The sequence below is a fragment of the Bos mutus genome, chromosome 22 (assembly GCF_027580195.1).
Source record: "Bos mutus isolate GX-2022 chromosome 22, NWIPB_WYAK_1.1, whole genome shotgun sequence".
Lineage (NCBI taxonomy): Eukaryota > Metazoa > Chordata > Mammalia > Artiodactyla > Bovidae > Bos > Bos mutus.
The window spans coordinates 19,279,965-19,298,690 of NC_091638.1; the positions used below are offsets into that span (position 1 = coordinate 19,279,965).

Sequence of the window (18,726 nt, forward strand, 5' to 3'; positions counted from 1 at the left end):
ATGTAAACACACAAGTGATACCTGAAACCCTGGGAGGAAAATCTGAAAGAGTATTTCCTTGGGAAATTAGGGCATTAGCAAATGCCTGTGTACACTAGAGAGGGGTGGGTTTTAGAAAGCCACATACATACCCAGAGCAGGATGGAGGCTGAGAAAACTCATGAGAAGACTTTCATCTTTGGTTAATCTTGAGGATCAGCAGAAGCAGGTAGTGAAGGTTAAGGCAAAATTGCAAATAACCTAGCTAAGTGTTAAAGGCATGTTTCAGAACAGAGCAAAACCACCAAGACTGAGTGTTATGTATTAAGTCTATCTCAAAATTCATATGTTGAAGTCCAAAACCCCAGTACCTCAAATGTGAACTTGTTCAGAAATGGGGCCATGATGAATGTAATTAGTAAAGTCAGGATGAAGTCTTCAGAGTGGATCTAATCCAATATGAACAGCTTCCTTATAAGAAGGAAAATCAGGCCACAGAGAAAGAACATCATGTGATGATGAAGGCAACCCAAGGGATGCCAAGCTTGCCAGCAAATTGTCAGAAGATGGGCAGGAGGCAAAGAACAGGTATACTTTCATGCCCTGAGAAGGAATAACCCTGTTAACACTTTCATCTTGGACTTCTAGCATTTCAACCTGCGGGGAAAAAAAAAAAAACACACACACACTTCTGTTGTCTAAGTCACCCAGTCTGTACTTTGTTATGGAAGCCCTAACTAACTAATCAGGGCTGTGAAGGGCATGTTTTGTTGTTGTTGTTTTTGTTTATCTTGTTTTGATTTAGCTCCTGGCATTTAAGGAAATTTTTGTCAAAATGCTAACTGAATACAAGCTAACAGAGCAGGCACTTCAGTGACTACACAAATGATAAGGAATAGTGTCTTTTTAAGTTTGGAGAAATCTCTGAACAGACCAACAACTTCAGCCTTCCACAAACAGGCACATCAAACCCTGGCAAATGGGGAATCTTAGTTCCAGAGTTCCCACAGTACAATATTCAAATGCCCAGTTATCAACAAAAAAATCAAAAGGTGTACAATAAAATAGGTAAGTCCAGTCCACTTCAAGGGAAAAAAATGATACAAACTATCCATTGGTATGACCTAATGTATGCCCTGATTAGTAAGATGCTGGACTTACCAGATAAAGACCTTAAATCAACATCTTAAATATACTCAAATATTTGAAGAAAATAATGAGCAAGGAACTAAACACTAGGAAAATGATGAATATATGAAATGAGAATATTCATAAAGAGATAGAATTTATACTGTTTACCAACAGTTAACACTACTATTTACTTATTTCTTATGCCTATTAATAATAATAATAAATTATTATTATTACTCTCCTTTTGCTGTGCTTTAATCTCCACGAGGAGAGTAATTTTTGTTTCCTGGTTACCAGTACCTAATCAGTGCTTGACAGATAGGAGGCAGTCAACCTTTGTTAACTGATTGACAATAAATGGTCTCTTCCACATTAAACAGCCCATTACCTATAGTTCTCTGATACAAAGAAACATTAAACTTTGATGTGAAGACAGTGAATACAACTCTGGAGTAGGTAGGTAAAATAAAGAGGGAAGGATATTTGTAAAGTGAAAGTTTCTGAATGTGATGAGTACAGAGCGAGGCTGAGGTGATGAGGGAAGGACCAAACACATCAACGGAGAAATGGAGATGAGACTGATGGTGAGACTTGAAGAATGTATAGTTTTTCTTAGAAGAGGGATACATAAGAGAGGCAAAGGGAGAGAGGGGCATCTCTGTGAAGTAAATGACACTTGGAAAGAATGCAATTCAGACAAGATAAAGGGTGAAACAAGATGGCAACAAGAAAGTGAAAGTGTTAGTCACTCAGTCATGGTTGACTCTTTGTGACCTCACGGACTGTAGCCCGCCAGGCTCCTCTGTCCATGGGATTCTCCAAGAAGGAATACTGGCGTGGGTTGCCATTTCCTTCTCCAGAGGATCTTCCTGACCCTGAGATCAAACCTGTGTCTCCTGCACTGCAGGCAGATTTTTTACTGTCTGAGCTACCAGGGGTTATAAGAAGGACATCCTAATATTCAACCATATCCGTCAAGTCATATATATGCTAGGTCTATTAGTAATTGCCAAAGTTTCAGGGAAAAAAAAAAAAAAAAAAAAAAAGGATGGATAATCCCATGGAACCCATGGGTCTCAGACACTGCCCTGAAGGATCAGATTCCAGTTGGGTGTGAAGCCCGAGAGTATAATCTGTGTTGCCATAAAGGGGGTATGTGATACCTTTTGAACTGCAGGAGTATTGCTTGGTTTTGCAGGGTAGGCTAATTCTGAAAAAAAGGAGAAATTCTTTCAAAAAAAAATTAATGATTTGATCTCTCACACACAAACACACACATACACAAATAACCTATATTTTCCAGATCAACAAGAAACGGTGCAATGGAAAGCCCTGGCATATTGGCAATGAAAGGATCTGATATGAATGTATGCCAGGAATTGAGAACAGGTCAGAGAGGCTTGAGCTGCTGACCTCCCTATACATCCTCCAAATTGATGTTTTTTCAGCCTGCATGGTATACTGGTGCTTTGTCTCTCTTCTTTCTTTGCCATCTGTATCTCTCTGATTTACAAGTTGGTTCTTAAGGAAATGCACTTGATAGTAATTATTCTAGTATGATATTTTCTTATTTACATTTTTCTTTATCACCTGTCACCTCCACATTAAGAGGGCAATTTCAGGAGTGCAGGGGTGTGATCTGATTGTCATCTGCTATATATCTCAGTTTTTAGATCAAGGGCTGATACCGTGCTAGAAGCTTATAAACATTTATGACAGATTTAATGAAAAACATTGTCATAACACTGAACATGCAATATTCTCACTTCTCTTTCATCAAACAAGGTTATAGGTCTATTATTAATTATAGCATTGCTTAGAAATACTATTGTGATTTAAGGTGATATTTTATTGCTTCGCATTTTCTGTCATTCCCCTAACAAAACTCTGTGATGTGTGTGGAACATTTCAGGTAATCAGAAAGACTAAAGTAGGGCATATATATATTGGAGCCAGAAATATTTTCATTCAGCTCTTCATAGCTTTGATCTCTGGTTTTGAGAAAAATATAGAATGTCTTTCTATGTTGAGTAAAAAAAAAAATAAATGCATTAAATAACCAACTTTTTCATGCCAGATCCACAGCACTTTTTGTCTCTTCTTACACACATCACTGATTTAATTCAAGAACCAAGCTGTGTTATAGACCCACTGGAAAATCATCACCAATAGTCAGAGCTGTCAGAGTTGTCTTTGAAAATTCATCCTTTATTATGTTCTCTCCCTGATGCTAATGATTATGTCAGAGACGAAAAGAGCCTGGCCAATGATCCTTGCTGGCTATAATTAGAGGATGTTTAGGACAGCCTACTCTAGAAGAAGCTGAGCACCCTAGATGGCAGAGTCCATGGCGATTTGGCCATTTTGCTTTGAGGACTTGTTGAGGGCTGGAGAGGATGACTGGGGGACCCTGCTAATGGGGCAACAGAAAATAGAAAAATGCTAGGGATCCCTTGGCTCATCAGACAATACAGAAAGATTAAAAATCATGGAGCTGTTTTGGCTCAGGAGCTGGAGAAGCGCTGCCAAATCTAGAGACATTCTTTTATATCCCATGTAGAGAGCAGCCAAAGGGGCCAGAGCTGACCTTTCCTGGGCACAGTTGCTATCATTGTCTCATTCAAAATAGGGGAAATGACCCCCTGAGCTGGCAAGCACTGAGGCCCTGTTTTCTATAAATGGAGAATAAATACAAATAGAAGACAAAAGTTGATGAACATGATTTTCACAGGACCCATGCCCTTGCTAGCCTTTTGGCCTAAGGCAATGTACTGTTAATTGTTCATGCAAATATAGAGATGATGAGCCAAAAGTATAGATGTTTGCTAAATGTGTTCCAAATATGGATCTAAAGGGAAAAAAATCATGTTGATTATTGACTGGCTTTTTCTTATTTCCATTTGAAGGTACAACATTATACAACACAGTCAAAGATTAAAAGGGATGCAATAGTGTTCTGAGTATTTGGATAATGCTCCATTCCAGTAGAGTCCACTACGGAACATCCCCAAAATGAAAAAAGATAAAAAAGTAGGAGAGGAAAACATACTTGCCCATATGGAATATGCTCTGTAGTTTCATTTCATATATTTCACAGCTGTGTTTAGAAACCTTAATGCAACTGAAGGCATTTCTTTTTTCATTTCCTTAGGAGAGTGACACCAAATAAACAGCCACAATCCTGTGATCCCATCCTCTATATTAATGAACAAATCTCCACTCTGTATCAATGCACAAGACCACATGGGTAGACAGAAGCCACACAAGTCCTAAAGAACAAAATGAAAAGCCTCGTGTTCTTTCTGGGTAGCCATGCAGAGTTTTGCATGAAGAGATGCTGTTTTGCCACATTTCAAAAGTACTTTCATTGATAAGAGCATTTCCTCACCATCTTGCTTTTGAGGCCATATTTCTTGCTTAGCAGATTCAGGATGCTATCTTGTGTCTACTTTAACAACTTTGAGTATCCCTAGAAACATATGAAAATGCATTTTGTTTCAATAATTTGTATTAAGCTACTTAGTCATTTCCTGAGACATGTTGAACCTGGATCTCGCAACCATGGAGTTACTAATATGCCTATGACGTGTCTACAGCTTGGGAAGAGAGGGCCTCAGCACAGACCCTGTAATGTGCTTTGCTTTGGTCCTCACCCAAATTCGACACTTCATCCCTCTACAGAGTCATCTGAGTGAGCTTCCTCATTCCCTTTTACAACATCCCATTTTCATCCTCAGACGCTGCCTAGACTTCAGAGTAAGATACAAATTCCTCAGAGTAGTTTACAAGACCTTTTATGATCCAACCCTGGTCCACTTCTCAGCCATTTGTGCCAGGTCCTTATGTGGCATGTATTTCCTCCATCCAGCCAGGCATCCAACCACTTGAAAACCAATTGATCACCTTCCAGTCCAGGCCAAGATCAAGGCATTTGTGGTTTGATGGCATGTAAAGGATAAGTCTCCAGAAAGAGACAAAGAGATGTTACAATGGTAGGAGCTATGGGAAGGTGCCATAAGAGCAACACATGGAGCCCCTAACCAGACCTGGCTGGAGTGCAATGGTTGTAGATGGCTTCCAAGGAAAAATGATATCTAATCAGGGACACATATGTTAGAAAGGAGTTAATCAGGCAAACAGTGCAGTGACCATAACTGTAGGAGAGGGAAGAGCTTTCCCAATGAACATCAGTGAGAACATTTTTGAAGAGCTGGAAGAAGTTTAGGATGGCTACAAAGAAGGTGTGGGTTGCCGAATGAATGATTTAATGTTGCCCAGTACGCCCTGCTCCATTGCTCCTGTTCCCACCACGTGGGTTGAGAGTAGAGGAGCTTCTTATGGTCCGATGAGCATTAGCACATCATTTTGTTCCATCTCTCAGGTGTCTTCCACAACCACAGCATCACCACCCTAGACAAGCTGGCACATTACCTCACCTAAACCATCCATTCTAAACTGTGTTTATAGTATTTCTATTACACAGTCAACAACTACATTCTGATACATTTACTCAGCTGTGTTTGCTTTGAGGGTGGGATTTTTGTCCTTATTTTTCCAACTTAGCACAAAGCAAAGCACACAGTAAATACTTAAATTTTTGAGTGAAAAGGAATGGAAATAGTTAAACTGTCTTTTGTTTTTGCAGCTCATCTGCAGATGTACTGGTCTGGTTTGGAAGATGGGCAATCTTCTTTGGACTTGTACTGCAATTAATTCAAAGGCTCTCCATGACCACATGGGTGACTTATAGGATTTTTATCTCCCCGAGATAACACAGAAAGGGAACAGTGACAAAACCATAACCTGGCTTGTTTAAAAAGCCCACATAGACCATGCAGCCTTCTAGGGAGAATAATTAATTAGATTGGAGTAGAGACAGAATAGAAAGAAAGACAAATATTTGATCTTTTTTGAGTGAGTGGATAGAGTTCTTTTAACATGCAAAGCATGCTTTATGAAATCTTCGGAGACCTGGCCCATCAGAAAAGGAAGACAAAGACCCAAAACCAGCAGAGGAGTTCCTTTTCTTTACAGTATCTTCTTTCAGAAGTAACTTATCTTCAAATTAAAGGAGAACATAAATTGTAATCAGCAACTTTTGTTACATCAGAAAGATGCCAATAAATGCTCTCTCCTCCTTCTACCTCTTAAAGAATCTTTGTAGCTACAAGGAAGGCAAAGGGAAAGAAAAGGGGCAGGAAGCTTAAGAGAAAAAGAATGCAAGGACAAAAGAGACCCAGGAAGGAAAAATGATGGTGATGCCTGGGACAGGTGGTATGCCATATGATCCTGGGGACTGGAGGAGACCCTAGAGGTAATGGGGGAAAGAATCCAGAGCCTAAGGCTCCAGACTTCCTTTGCAGGGGGCCCAGCCTTGATCTCTGGTCAGGGAACTAGATCCCATATGCCACAGCTGAGAGTTCACATGCCACAGCTTAAGATCCTACATGCCACAAGTCAAAGATGCTGCATGCGGCAACTAAGATCTGGCACAATCAAATAAGTAAATGCATTAAAAAAAAAAAGGTGTCCTGCTACGGAAGCAATGACAAATTACAAAGGGAAAACATTCTCTCAGAAAAAAATGCACCTCACTTACACATACTTGGACTGTGTTATTATTTCACCTCTTATTAAAGATAATGATCTCACAGAAAGCTCTTGCAGCATAATAAAACAAAGATATATGCTAATGGTGATATTATTATGAGAATAACATGATCTTTTCAAGAGAAGACTATCAACTAAAATAACAGACCAGATATAGGGCTTCATTTGTATTTCACAGCTGGAAGCTTGAACAGATCCTGCATAAATTATGTAAAAACACCCAACCCTCAAGGAGACTCATGCCCCAGCCACTCTACACAGCACCAGCCGCTCTCTCAGCAAATCCTACTACTGACAAAACTCATACCTTCCACAGTTGCTCGTTTGGGCTGAATGGTGATGGCTCCTTCTGCAATATCTTCATGCTGGTGCAGCGGGTTGATTTTGGATCCCCAGCTGTCTGATCCCACCCAGAGAAAGTGGCCTACTTGGTCAGCTCTTTTGGCTGCTGCAAGGATCTGCCTGTGGAGAGGAACATTAAAAAGATATGTTAATGATAAAGAGCAGCTATTATACATAGACATATTCGGAATCAAGCAGAAGGAAAACAAGCTACTATTTCTCAAAAAGCAAATAAGCTGGTAGTAAGCCAAAGGATTTTCATTCTTAGTATATAGAGAGATATTGTAAGCCAATAAAAAAATTCGAGGCAGCTTGAGGAAAATAGGCAGAGTATTCAAAGTCAAAAGATAAAAGGGGAAATATAAGTAAGTAATAAGCTGCTTATTCACATATATTAAAAAGGAGGAAAATGTGAATGAGAACGATCTATCAAATTCACTCCTTATTTTGGCCAAAATGTTTGTTTGGTTTTATTTTGTGTCATGAGTTTTGACATGAGGCTGGAGACATGAGCACTCTCATTCACTGCTGGTGGTACATATCATTTCTGGAAAGCAATGTATCAGTCTATAGGAAGCATCTTAAATTACTTATTAAAATAAGCAGAGCTTCACATTAAGCTTGAAAAATGTACAATCCATGTTTATAAATTAAAATAGTATGTAAATAGCAAGGGCAAGAAAAAAAAAGGAGGAATTAAAAAAAAAAAGGGAAATTGATTATTCATGAAGAAAAATTTCACCTCTGCTTATAGAATTCTAGAAATCAGGAGTGTGTTGCCCCAGGCAGAAAACAACTTTTCTGGAAAAATCTGAACTACCCTATGAAAAAGATTCTAGATACTGACATAGAGACTTTTTCTAAGCGAATGGACACCTAGATACCTGACCAGTCCACTGAGAGGCCTATCAGCTGACAAGTTTTGCCCATGTATGTAGAATTTTCTTGTGTCTTACTCAAATGGGAACTGCCCGAAATGACCCATCATTGTGGAAAATCCACAATATAAAACAGAAACCAAATAAATAAGAAAAAGGAAACTGGTGTGAGGTATGGAGAAGAAATTATACCAAAAAAAAAAAAATGTAGCTAAATAAGAATCAGGATCTCTATTATCAGGAACAAGAAAGATTATCAAGAATAAGAAACAAACAACAATAAAAAAGAGATCTTAGTTATTAAAAGTATGAAATTAAAATTATGTTAGAAGAGATAAAATATAAAGTGAAGAAATATTTTCAGAAAGCAAAACAATAGCAAAAAGGTATAGCATATACAAGAAAAGATGAGTATCTTAAAGAAAGAAACACAGAAGGACTTACATCCAACTAACAATATTTCAAGAACAAATATAATGAGAAATTAAAGTAATTTTTAAAATAATTCTTAATGAAAGAAAAATCCAAGGAACTGAAAGTATGACTTTCCAAATTAAAGGGACTCACTCCAGTATTCTTGCCTGGAGGATCCCATGGACAGAGGTGCCTGGTGGGCTACAGTCCATGGGTTGCAAAGAGTCGGACACGACTGAATGACTAAACCACACACACACACATCCAGCAAATTAATAGGGAAAAACCAAATGTCACAGAATTACAAATTCTGGATAAAGTGAGAATAAAGCTTTCAAGGGAAAATTGGGACTCTTGGAAAGTAATAAGAAGCAGAATATTACCAACCTCTCCAGAGAGAGGAAAAAATAAAAAAAAGGATGATGGAGTAATGCCTTCCAAATTATGAGGAAAAAAAATTTGTAATCTAGAATTCTAATATTTAACACATATAGAATCTCTATGCAAATAGAGAATCTCTATACAAATAGAACTGGCATCTAGATAGATGGGTATGGATGGAGAGAGGGAGGGATAGATGGATGGATGGATAGATAGATATTCAGGGGATATTAAAGATTTTTCTATCCAAACTCAGAATCTCAAATTCCTTGCAAGTTATGAGTTCTGTAACTTATTAGTCCCCATAGATAGTTGCTATAAATCATTTATTTGCCTGGGATGATGTATTTAAAAATAAATATGTGACCACACTTTACATATCCAACTAGTAATTAAGTATGGAGGCAGGTGAAGAATATTTTTAGTCATAAACACAAAAAATGTTTTTCTTTAATTCATCCTTTACAAGAAAATTACTGGAGGGTACATTCTAGCCACCCCCCCCCAAAAAAAATAAACTAAATGATGAATAAAAATAAAAGAAATGGAAAGAGAAAGAAAACAAAAAAGTTAAAATAATAAAGACTAGCCTAGTTTAAAACAGAAAGATGGAGTTGGAGGGAAATGTACAGAAAAACAATGGAACTCAGAGATTATTTTTTAAATATATATATGTGTGTATAAACATATGAGAAAAGTGATAGACCTAGGACATTAATAATAAAATACTAAAGGTAACCGTGCAAGTTAAAAATCTGTCATATTAACTTGATGAACAAAAAAAGCTACCTGTAAAATCACATCATGGAAAAAATACTGCTGTAGTACATAATATTTACATGCTCAAAATTTCAACTCTGATTTTTACTAAATGGAAATCTGATAGTATAATGCTAGGAAGATAAAGGAGGTATGAGACAAGTTCTAAATAACATAAGAGGAATTCATAGACAATATTTTAAATTAATGATTCCAAAATAGCAATACAGGCACATTTCGAGAAGACCTAAAGAATTAGTTTCAAGAATCAAAATAATTGCTCAAGAAGAACAGAACCAGAGAGTGGGATGGGATGGAAAAGGATACTAGGGCTTTGCATAAAAAGTATTTTAATTACATTTTTGTTACTCTTAAATTATGTGCATTTATTATTTTCACACAATCATTTGTACTCTTGAGTTAGAGATACCATCTCTATTAATCTAACCAAAGGGTATGATCACTGATGCTGTCAAAATCATATGTGCATTACTGGAGACCACCTAAATGCAGAGCAGCAGGGAAGTGGTTAAAGAAATGGTAGTGAATCTAAAGGATGCATCAGAGGCCAATGAAAAACACACAGAGCTGGATTTCTGCAGGGTACTGTTAAGAATAAAAAAAGTCAAATTAAAAATACTGCAAATGATTAGTCATTTCTTACAATAATGAAAACTGGCCTGCATAAATGAATAGATGCATATTAACATTCCATGAAAAAAAAAGTATAGGGTTGTATGAGAGCACAGAAAAATATGGATAATAGGTAATTCATTGTTAATGACAATTCATTGAGAACCTACTGATGAAGTATGAAAAGGATGCGGAGAATCCAACTGAAACAAAGTAAGAAAGACAAACCCATACAAAAAGAAAAAAAAAATTCACCTTAATATGCTTACATAAAAATGTGGGTTAATTTATTAAGAGAAATAAGATTAAACTGTTTAAACATATTATAGTATTGAAAGTGAGATGTGAACTGCAAAAAATAGAATATCAAACTCTGTGTGAATCTGAATCCACTAGGGAAAATTTTTAGAATAAAATAACTGCAAATGTTAAACAGGAATTTTATTAGTGGTTATCTCCGAGTGTTAAGATATTAAGTGTCATAGGGGGTTACTTACAATCATGGTTTGTGATTATTCTCTCTAACCTTTCATTTTTTTTAGATAATCAGGGGCAGAGTAAAGGTAGAATTCCTTTTATTAAAATGCAACAACAAAAATATTTCCATTAGTTTCCAATGGAGTAAAATAGCCAGGTAATATTACTTTTATAATCAGAAAAAAAAGTATCTCAGGAACAGAATACACTCTTGTCTAACATTCAAATTATCAATACCCATAACAATTGAGCATTTATCTTAGCTTCAAAATCTAGATATTAATGTCTTCTCACTGGTATTCTCCGGCAAAGTATTTGAAGTTAATGTTCTAAGAAATCTCCAAATTTCCCATCTACAGTGTAAATCTTCTGAGAAAAGAAATAACATAACATTGTGGGTTATCAGACATCAGTGGGCTTAAGCTCCTGTTTTGGAAGATATGCACTTGATTTTTATTACTGTAGCCAAGAACTATTACTGCTATCACTTCTGTGAGTCATAGTACACAATGGTTCCAACAAACAAATCCCCATGCAAAAAATGATAAGCACAGCTATTGAGCTGACTATATACCTTTTAACACTGCCAATTAAAACCTCACACAATCTGCAAATCAAGGATATTATGACCAATTAGGCATCATAGGTATTAGTAACAAATCTTTTAAGTGCCATGTACATGAAAGTGAACACGGGGCCACCTTTATCAACATATGACATATTTTGAAATGCACAAAATATGTATGAAAATCATATATGAGATGATTAAGAGAAGTATGAGTTGACAAATCTGGAGCAAAAAAAAAGAGAAAGAGTCATGTCATAAAAACAAAGTGCCTTGAATAACTAAATCACAAAGTATGGCAGAAAATGCCCTAAGAGCAGCAGAATCAGTGTTTTGTAAGGAGACAAACACACATTTAAGGCGTGACAGAAATGGTTTCACGGAAAAGGGCATGTCTGAAAAACAGAATTTCAACAGGTAGAGAAGGAAAGAAGAAACACCACGAGCCAAGACCATGATGGAGGAGCTGTTAAGGTACACTGATGTGTCAGTCATGCATCTTAGGTGGAGAACTGGGTGCATGAAGGTGGGGTCTACATGCAAAAACAGGACTGTATTTTAAAGCATCATGAAGTTCAGAGAGAGAGGCTTGTACTTAAATAGCGGACACTGCTCTGGGCACTGCATACATTCATTCAGTGATGTGTACTGAGCGTCCACCACTAACCGAGCAATGTGCTAGGGGCTAAGGATATGAAAGGAAGTCAGAAGGGGCATCACCTCCATCTTAATGATGCATGCAGACTAGTGGAGAATATAGACTCCAATTACATGATCCAAGAGTACAGAATGCCCTCAGTGACATTAACCATGCAACCAAGCTGTTATGACAAATTTTCCAAAGCTACACTGTTTGGAGACATCTTTCAGAAGCAACGCTACTGACAGCACTGGAATGATGACGTGGGGAAGGGAAGCATTCCAGCAAGCGGGAAGAGAATGAGCAAAACCCTGGGAAGGAAGAAACACAAGGGCGCCCTCACCTACAGCACACAAACCATGAGGGGGGCATGGAATGAAATAAGGTTAGAAAAGTAGAAGTCCAGATTATCATAGAAAGAGTGCAAATGGATTTACTGATGGGAAAACTGAGACCTCAAAGAGCTGGAGAAGTAGGGTGTGGGATGGGACTTGCCCAAGGTGAGACAGTGGTCATTGCAAAAAAAAAAAAAAAAACCCTCAGGTATCTTGACTTGAGGTTTAATGCTCTTCTCATTTAATAGTCCTGCCACCCACAGTCAGAGCTCAGGGCTGGGAAGATGGGTGGACTCAGGGGGAGCATGGAGGCCACACAAGGAAGGGAGACACAGGACTGGCCGACTGGTTGTGGAGGGGGGTGGTAATGGCCTGGACCCTTCAACTTTGCCCTTCATATAAGATGCTCACTTTCAAATTAAATTAGTTATTATTTGAACTATAAGACAAAAGGTTAAAAAATCCAAACAGAGCTTTTCCATCTGCAGAGGTGTAAAGTGACACCACCTCTTTGGAAGACAATATTCACATTTAAGAAAGCCTCTTACACTGTTGGTGGGAATGCAAACTAGTACAGCCACTATGGAGAACAGTGTGGAGATTCCTTAAAAAACTGGAAATAGAACTGCCTTATGATCCAGCAACCCCACTGCTGGGCATACACACTGAGGAAACCAGAAGGGAAAGAGACACGTGTACCCCAATGTTCATCGCAGCACTGTTTATAATAGCCAAGACATGGAAGCAACCTAGATGTCCATCAGCAGATGAATGGATAAGAAAGCTGTGGTACATATACACAATGGAGTATTACTCAGCCATTAAAAAGAATACATTTGAATCAGTTCTAATGAGGTGGATGAAACTGGAGCCTATTATACAGAGTGAAGTAAGCCAGAAGGAAAAACATAAATACAGTATTCTAACGCATATATATGGAATTTAGAAAGATGGTAACAATAACCCTGTGTATGAGACAGCAAAAGAGACACTGATGTATAGAACAGTCTTATGGACTCTGTGGGAGAGGGAGAGGGTGGGAAGATTTGGGAGAATGACATTGTAACATGTAAAATATCATGTAAGAAACGAGTTGCCAGTCCAGGTTCGATGCACGATACTGGATGCTTGGGGCTAGTGCACTGGGACGACCCAGAGGGATGGTATGGGGAGGGAGGAGGAGGAGGAGGGTTCAGGATGGGGAACACATGTATACCTGTGGTGGGTTCATTTTGATGTTTGGCAAAACTAATACAATTATGTAAAGTTTAAAAATAAATAAAATTTAAAAAAAAAAAAAAAAAAAAGCACACATCTTTGTCCTGGAAGCTCCTTTTCCAGGAATTTATGTTTTAAATAGTTATTAATACAAAAAGTAATATATTTATGTATTATTATTTGCATTATGTTAATGTATCCATACATTGTAAAGGGTGTGCACATTAATGTCATATTGTGGCACACACAGATTTGTGGAAAACAATGGTTACCACAAGGTAATTTATAATTGCACAAGAAGAAGTGAAAGTGAAGTCACTCAGTCGTGTCTGACTCTTTGTGACCCCATGGACTGTAGCCCACCAGGCTTCTCTGTCCATGGAATTTTCCAGGCAAGAGTACTGGAGTGGGTTGCCATTTCCTTCTCCAGGGGATCTTCCCGACCCAGGGATCGAACCCGGGTCTCCTGCATTGTAGGCAGACGCTTTACCATCTGAGCCACCAGGGAAGCCCCTAATAATCACACAATTCTGTAACCAAATGTCAGTCAGTAAGAGAGAGGATAGATAAATTACAGCAAATACATAAAATGAAATTCTGTGTGGCTGTTGAAAAGTACTGATGTTCGGAGACCTCCCTGATGAAAGAGTAAGCCAAGGTGAGAGCAGGGGTAGAAGATAACACAGTGTTCCACCATTTGTGTAAAAATTCACACACTGCCTCTAGAAAAATACACAAATATCACAAAATACACAGTGGCATTACAAAATACAAAAGTTACAAAATACACAGTTATTATTCGCATCTGGAAAGGAGAACCTGTTAGCTAGAGGACAAAATGAATCCAACTTTTTTTCATTTCTAGATTTCTCAACACGTTTTGATTTTTTAAATCAGTGGTAATTACTGTTTGTTCTAAAAAAAAAAAAAAATGTTAAGGATTCAGGACGAAGGTGGCAGTGGTCAGGAAACAACACAGGGCAAATCTGTATTCTCTAAACAATTTCAAAGGTTAGCACCCCATGGCTTGGCCAACAATGCAAGTCATGAGCTAAAAGGGAAAGTCAAGGTTGTACTCAGATTTTTGACGTCAAAGAGCATCAAGGTAAAGAGACAGAAGAAAACGTGGACTGGAGAATGCAGACACATGACCAGCTTGGTTTTGAACATACAAAGTCCAAAGCAGAAGCAATACTTCCAGAAATATAAGGCATGTTTTCTTATACATTAGAAGAACTATTCTTTAGATAAAAGTCTGTCACATGCGTATATATATTTTTAGTAAAAGAACCTTTGCAAAGTCCAGTGGTTTTCTCCTTTTACAAGTAACTGAAAGCAGTTCTTTAGCAAATATGAGGGGGAAATTCATGGCAGCAACAGGCTGCTGCTTCCACGGTTCGCTCTGACTTCTTCTGTAGGGGTAGAAAGCACGAACGGACCTTGCCACCGTGTAATTAGCAATTTGATTCTATGTTATCTTCTCCCTTTCTGTGCCAGCACTCGATTCTTTCTGTCTCCTAAACTACAACATGCATGTTAATGAATTTCACCAGGCAGCCTTACTTGATATCCTCATCGTTGGCAAAAAGGACGACGGCCCTGGAGTTGGGGGTGTCCAGGAGCTGCTTGATAATTTTGTCAAAGTCAATAGTCCTGTCTTTGCGTTCCTGGGGGATTCTCACGGACTGGGCAATGCAGAGCCCACCTGTTCAAGAAAAGAAAGCAGAATGTCAATTAAGTTCCTGAAGAAATACCAAAGGAACCAGGGAAAGTAGACAGGGAGGAGGGAATTATGAATTCTGAGTACACAGCTCTTCCTTGGTGATCTTGCTGAATGAGGAAGGCTTAGGCTAGTAAGCTGAGTCCTGAGCGGTCATTCATACTTGGCATGCCTTCCATGGTATGGCATAGCCTCAAGGTACTTGGAAACAGCCAGGTATGCCCAGGAATACCAATGATAGTGATTCTGGGGAGGTAGGTTTAGGGAGACAAACTGGATGGGAGGCCTTTAAAATGAACATTATATGCTACAAGAAAACCACAGTCAGCTACAATATATATATTAAAGAAAAGTACTCTAAGAGATAAAACTCATGTCAATTTCTATTACTTTTCTGGTGTTTACAGTCTCATAATTTTCCTCCTTCATATCCATCTCAACTTTTCAAGCTCACAGACAATGGAATAAATCAAAAAAATAAAACAACAATAAGAAAAAGATCAACTATTATAAATCACAGTAATGAATTTTTTTGACTATATGCTATATACTCAGGCTACAAATAATGTGCTTTATGTATGTTACCTGATCTTAAAAACCTTAAAGGTGGTTAGCATTGCCCATTTCATGTTGGAAGAGAAGGGGATTAAATAAATCAGATAAGATCAGATCAGTCGCTCAGTCGTGTCCTACTCTTTGCGACCCCATGAATCGCAGCATGCCAGGCCTCCCTGTCCATCACCAACTCCCGGAGTTCACTCAGACTCACGTCCATCGAGTCAGTGATGCCAACCAGACATCTCATTCTCTGTCGTCCCCTTCTCCTCCTGGCCCCAGTCCCTCCTAGCATCAGAGTCTTTTCCAATGAGTCAACTCTTCGCATGAGGTGGCCAAAGGACTGGAGTTTCAGCTTTAGCATCATTCCTTCCAAAGCAATCCCAGGGCTGGTCTCCTTCAGAATGGACTGGTTGGATTCCTTGCAGTCCAAGGGACTCTCAAGAGTCTTCTCCAACACCACAGTTCAAAAGCATCAATCCTTCGGTGCTCAGCCTTCTTCACAGTCCAACTCTCACATCCATACATGACCATAGGAAAAACCATAGCCTTGACTAGACGAACCTTTGTTGGCAAAGTAATGTCTCTGCTTTTGAATATGCTATCTAGGTTGGTCATAACTTTCCTTCCAAGGAGTAAGCGTCTTTTAACTTCATGGCTGCAGTCACCATCTGATTAAATAAATAAATAGATGTATTTACTGCAGACTTCTCAAGGCTGTCATGCTATCAATACGCAGCCATTTACGAAGCAACTGATATCCTCCTCACTACCCCAACTCTTGCTTAGTAGTTACTCCCTGATGTAGTGTTGTATACACCTTAAGAAAGACTGGTATAGGCAAAAGGGGTAGAGAGGATATCTGGAGGTCAAGCCTCAAAGGTCATCCAATGGGCAGAAGGCCTAGGGGCAGAACAAGAGGAAAGCTTTGTTCTCTTTGTAACCTGGAGATGCCCGTAACCAATGAGCTTATATCCAAAGCATGGACAACTGTGCGGATGCTACCAGGTTTCCATAAATATAGAAAAATATAAACTCTAATCCAGAAGTGAGCCTCCATTACATTTTAATCCATTGTACTTAATCAGTGTCAGCTCTCTGTAAGTGGCTCTCAACCTTCAGTGTGCTTGAAGTCACCAATGGTCCTATTAAGTACAGCAACACTGTCAGCCAACTTGACCTAATTGACATTTACAGAATAATCCCCAGGACAACAGAAGAATACACATTATTTTCAAGTGAAAATGGAACATTCATGAAGCTGGACCATCTTCTGGGTCATAAAAGAGAAAAATACCCTCAAATTTAAAAGAACCTTATGACCTCAGACCATAAGAGAATCAAACTAGAAATGAATAACACAGAGATAACAGGAAAATCTCCAGACACTTAGAAATTAAACAGCACACATTTAAATAACCCATGGGTCAAAGAGGAAGTACCAAGAAATTTTAAAATATCTCTAAATGAAAACTAAACTGTAACATCTCAGAATGTATAGATTATGGCTAGACTGATGTTTACAGGAAAATAGATATAATCAAACACTTAAGTTAGTAAAGAAGAAACACACAGAATCAGTAACCTAAGCTTCCACTTTAATAAATAAGACAAAGAAGAGTTAAATAACTCACTTCCCAAAAGGCAGAAAAGGCCACAATGGTATATTATTACATAACTCCTAAAATATCTTTTAAAAACAATGAAAATTTCAAATTCTGGAGAAGATGCAGAGCAACAGAAATGTTCATTCATCACTGGTAGAAACACACAATGGTACAAATAGTCTGGAAAACAGGTTGGCATTAAATGTTAAATATAGAGTTAACATATAAAGCAGTGGTTCCGAGGCTAGGTGCTTTTCCAAGTGAACTGAAAAGTTATGTTCACACAAATGTGCTCAAAATGTTTGTAGAAACTTTATTCCTAATCACTAAAACTGAAAACAATAAGACATCTGTTAACAGGTGAATGGATAAATGACCCATAGCCCATGCAGGTGATAGGAAATTTTTGAGCAACAAAAGGCAACTACTGATTCTCAGAAGAACATGAATGGTTCAAAAATGCATTTTGCTAAGTGAAAAGGTCAAACCAAAAAGAGTACATATTACATAATTCTACTCATATGACATTCCAGGGGGAAAAAAAAGCAAAATCATAGGGTTGGGAAACAGATTAGTGGATGTCCAGATTTAGGAGCGAGAGGAGGGGTTGACCACACAGGGACTGCACAAGGACCGCTGGGCAGTGCGTGCAGTCTGTATGGTATGGGATGCAGAAATCTACTCTATCCACTTGTTAAAACCCGAAGAACGATGTGTCACAACAACCGGACTTTACTATATGCAAAATCAACCAAGATATTACGAGATGTGGACTGTGACAAATGAGATGAATGGCATTAAGAATGTTCCAGAGCATTTCACTGAAGGGGATGGGTGGAAGGGGAGTTGGCCTAAGCAACTTTTTAAAATAGTGTGCAACCAGCAACTAAGGATAAAGACAAGAACTGCACATAAAATGGTACTTGGATTTGTAAAATTTTCACAGGAGTTAGCAATACTGGAACAGCTTTCCATACTCAAGGCGAACAAAACAGGAAATGAATTGTAGATAAGGGGAGGCAGGTTTCTCAGAGAGAGATAAAGAATTTATATATAAACAAGAATGTGGAAAGAATGGACCATGTGGTGTGAGGAAGAGTTAGATATAGTGTAAACTCATGGTTTATAGCAAGATCCTTCCATGGATGGGTCATTTTATACATAAATCCATGTACACATGGGTTATATACATATATACACATGGACCCTACTACTATCCGGTGAGAGAGTCTAGAAATAATGATACTCCACAGCAGCAAACACACCTGGTGATACTGGTTTTGAAATACCATCTTTCAACCAAAGGTCTTTTGGAGAAATGAGTGATTCTCAAGTTGAGGGGAAGCATATAAAAGACAATGTCAGGCAATAAGAAGTTCACAAAAGAGAAAAAATAAACAGTAAAGGGGGAGAGGTCAATACGACATAGGAACCAACTTAAGAGAGATCCCAGTGAACAAAGCTAGAATAATGTTAGCAACA

General features: G+C 38.2%; 1 protein-coding gene across 1 annotated transcript in view; it reads right to left on the reverse strand.

The window, feature by feature from the left end:
* Positions 1–18,726, reverse strand: part of GRM7 (glutamate metabotropic receptor 7) — a 593,261-nt gene that overhangs the window by 397,576 nt on the left and 176,959 nt on the right. Inside the window, exons 2-3 of the mRNA XM_070360052.1 lie at positions 14,926–15,067; positions 7,028–7,182 (exon numbers count right to left, since the gene is read on the reverse strand). Of these exons, the coding sequence (XP_070216153.1) occupies positions 7,028–7,182; positions 14,926–15,067 (297 nt within the window). The remainder of the gene's footprint in view (positions 1–7,027; positions 7,183–14,925; positions 15,068–18,726) is intronic.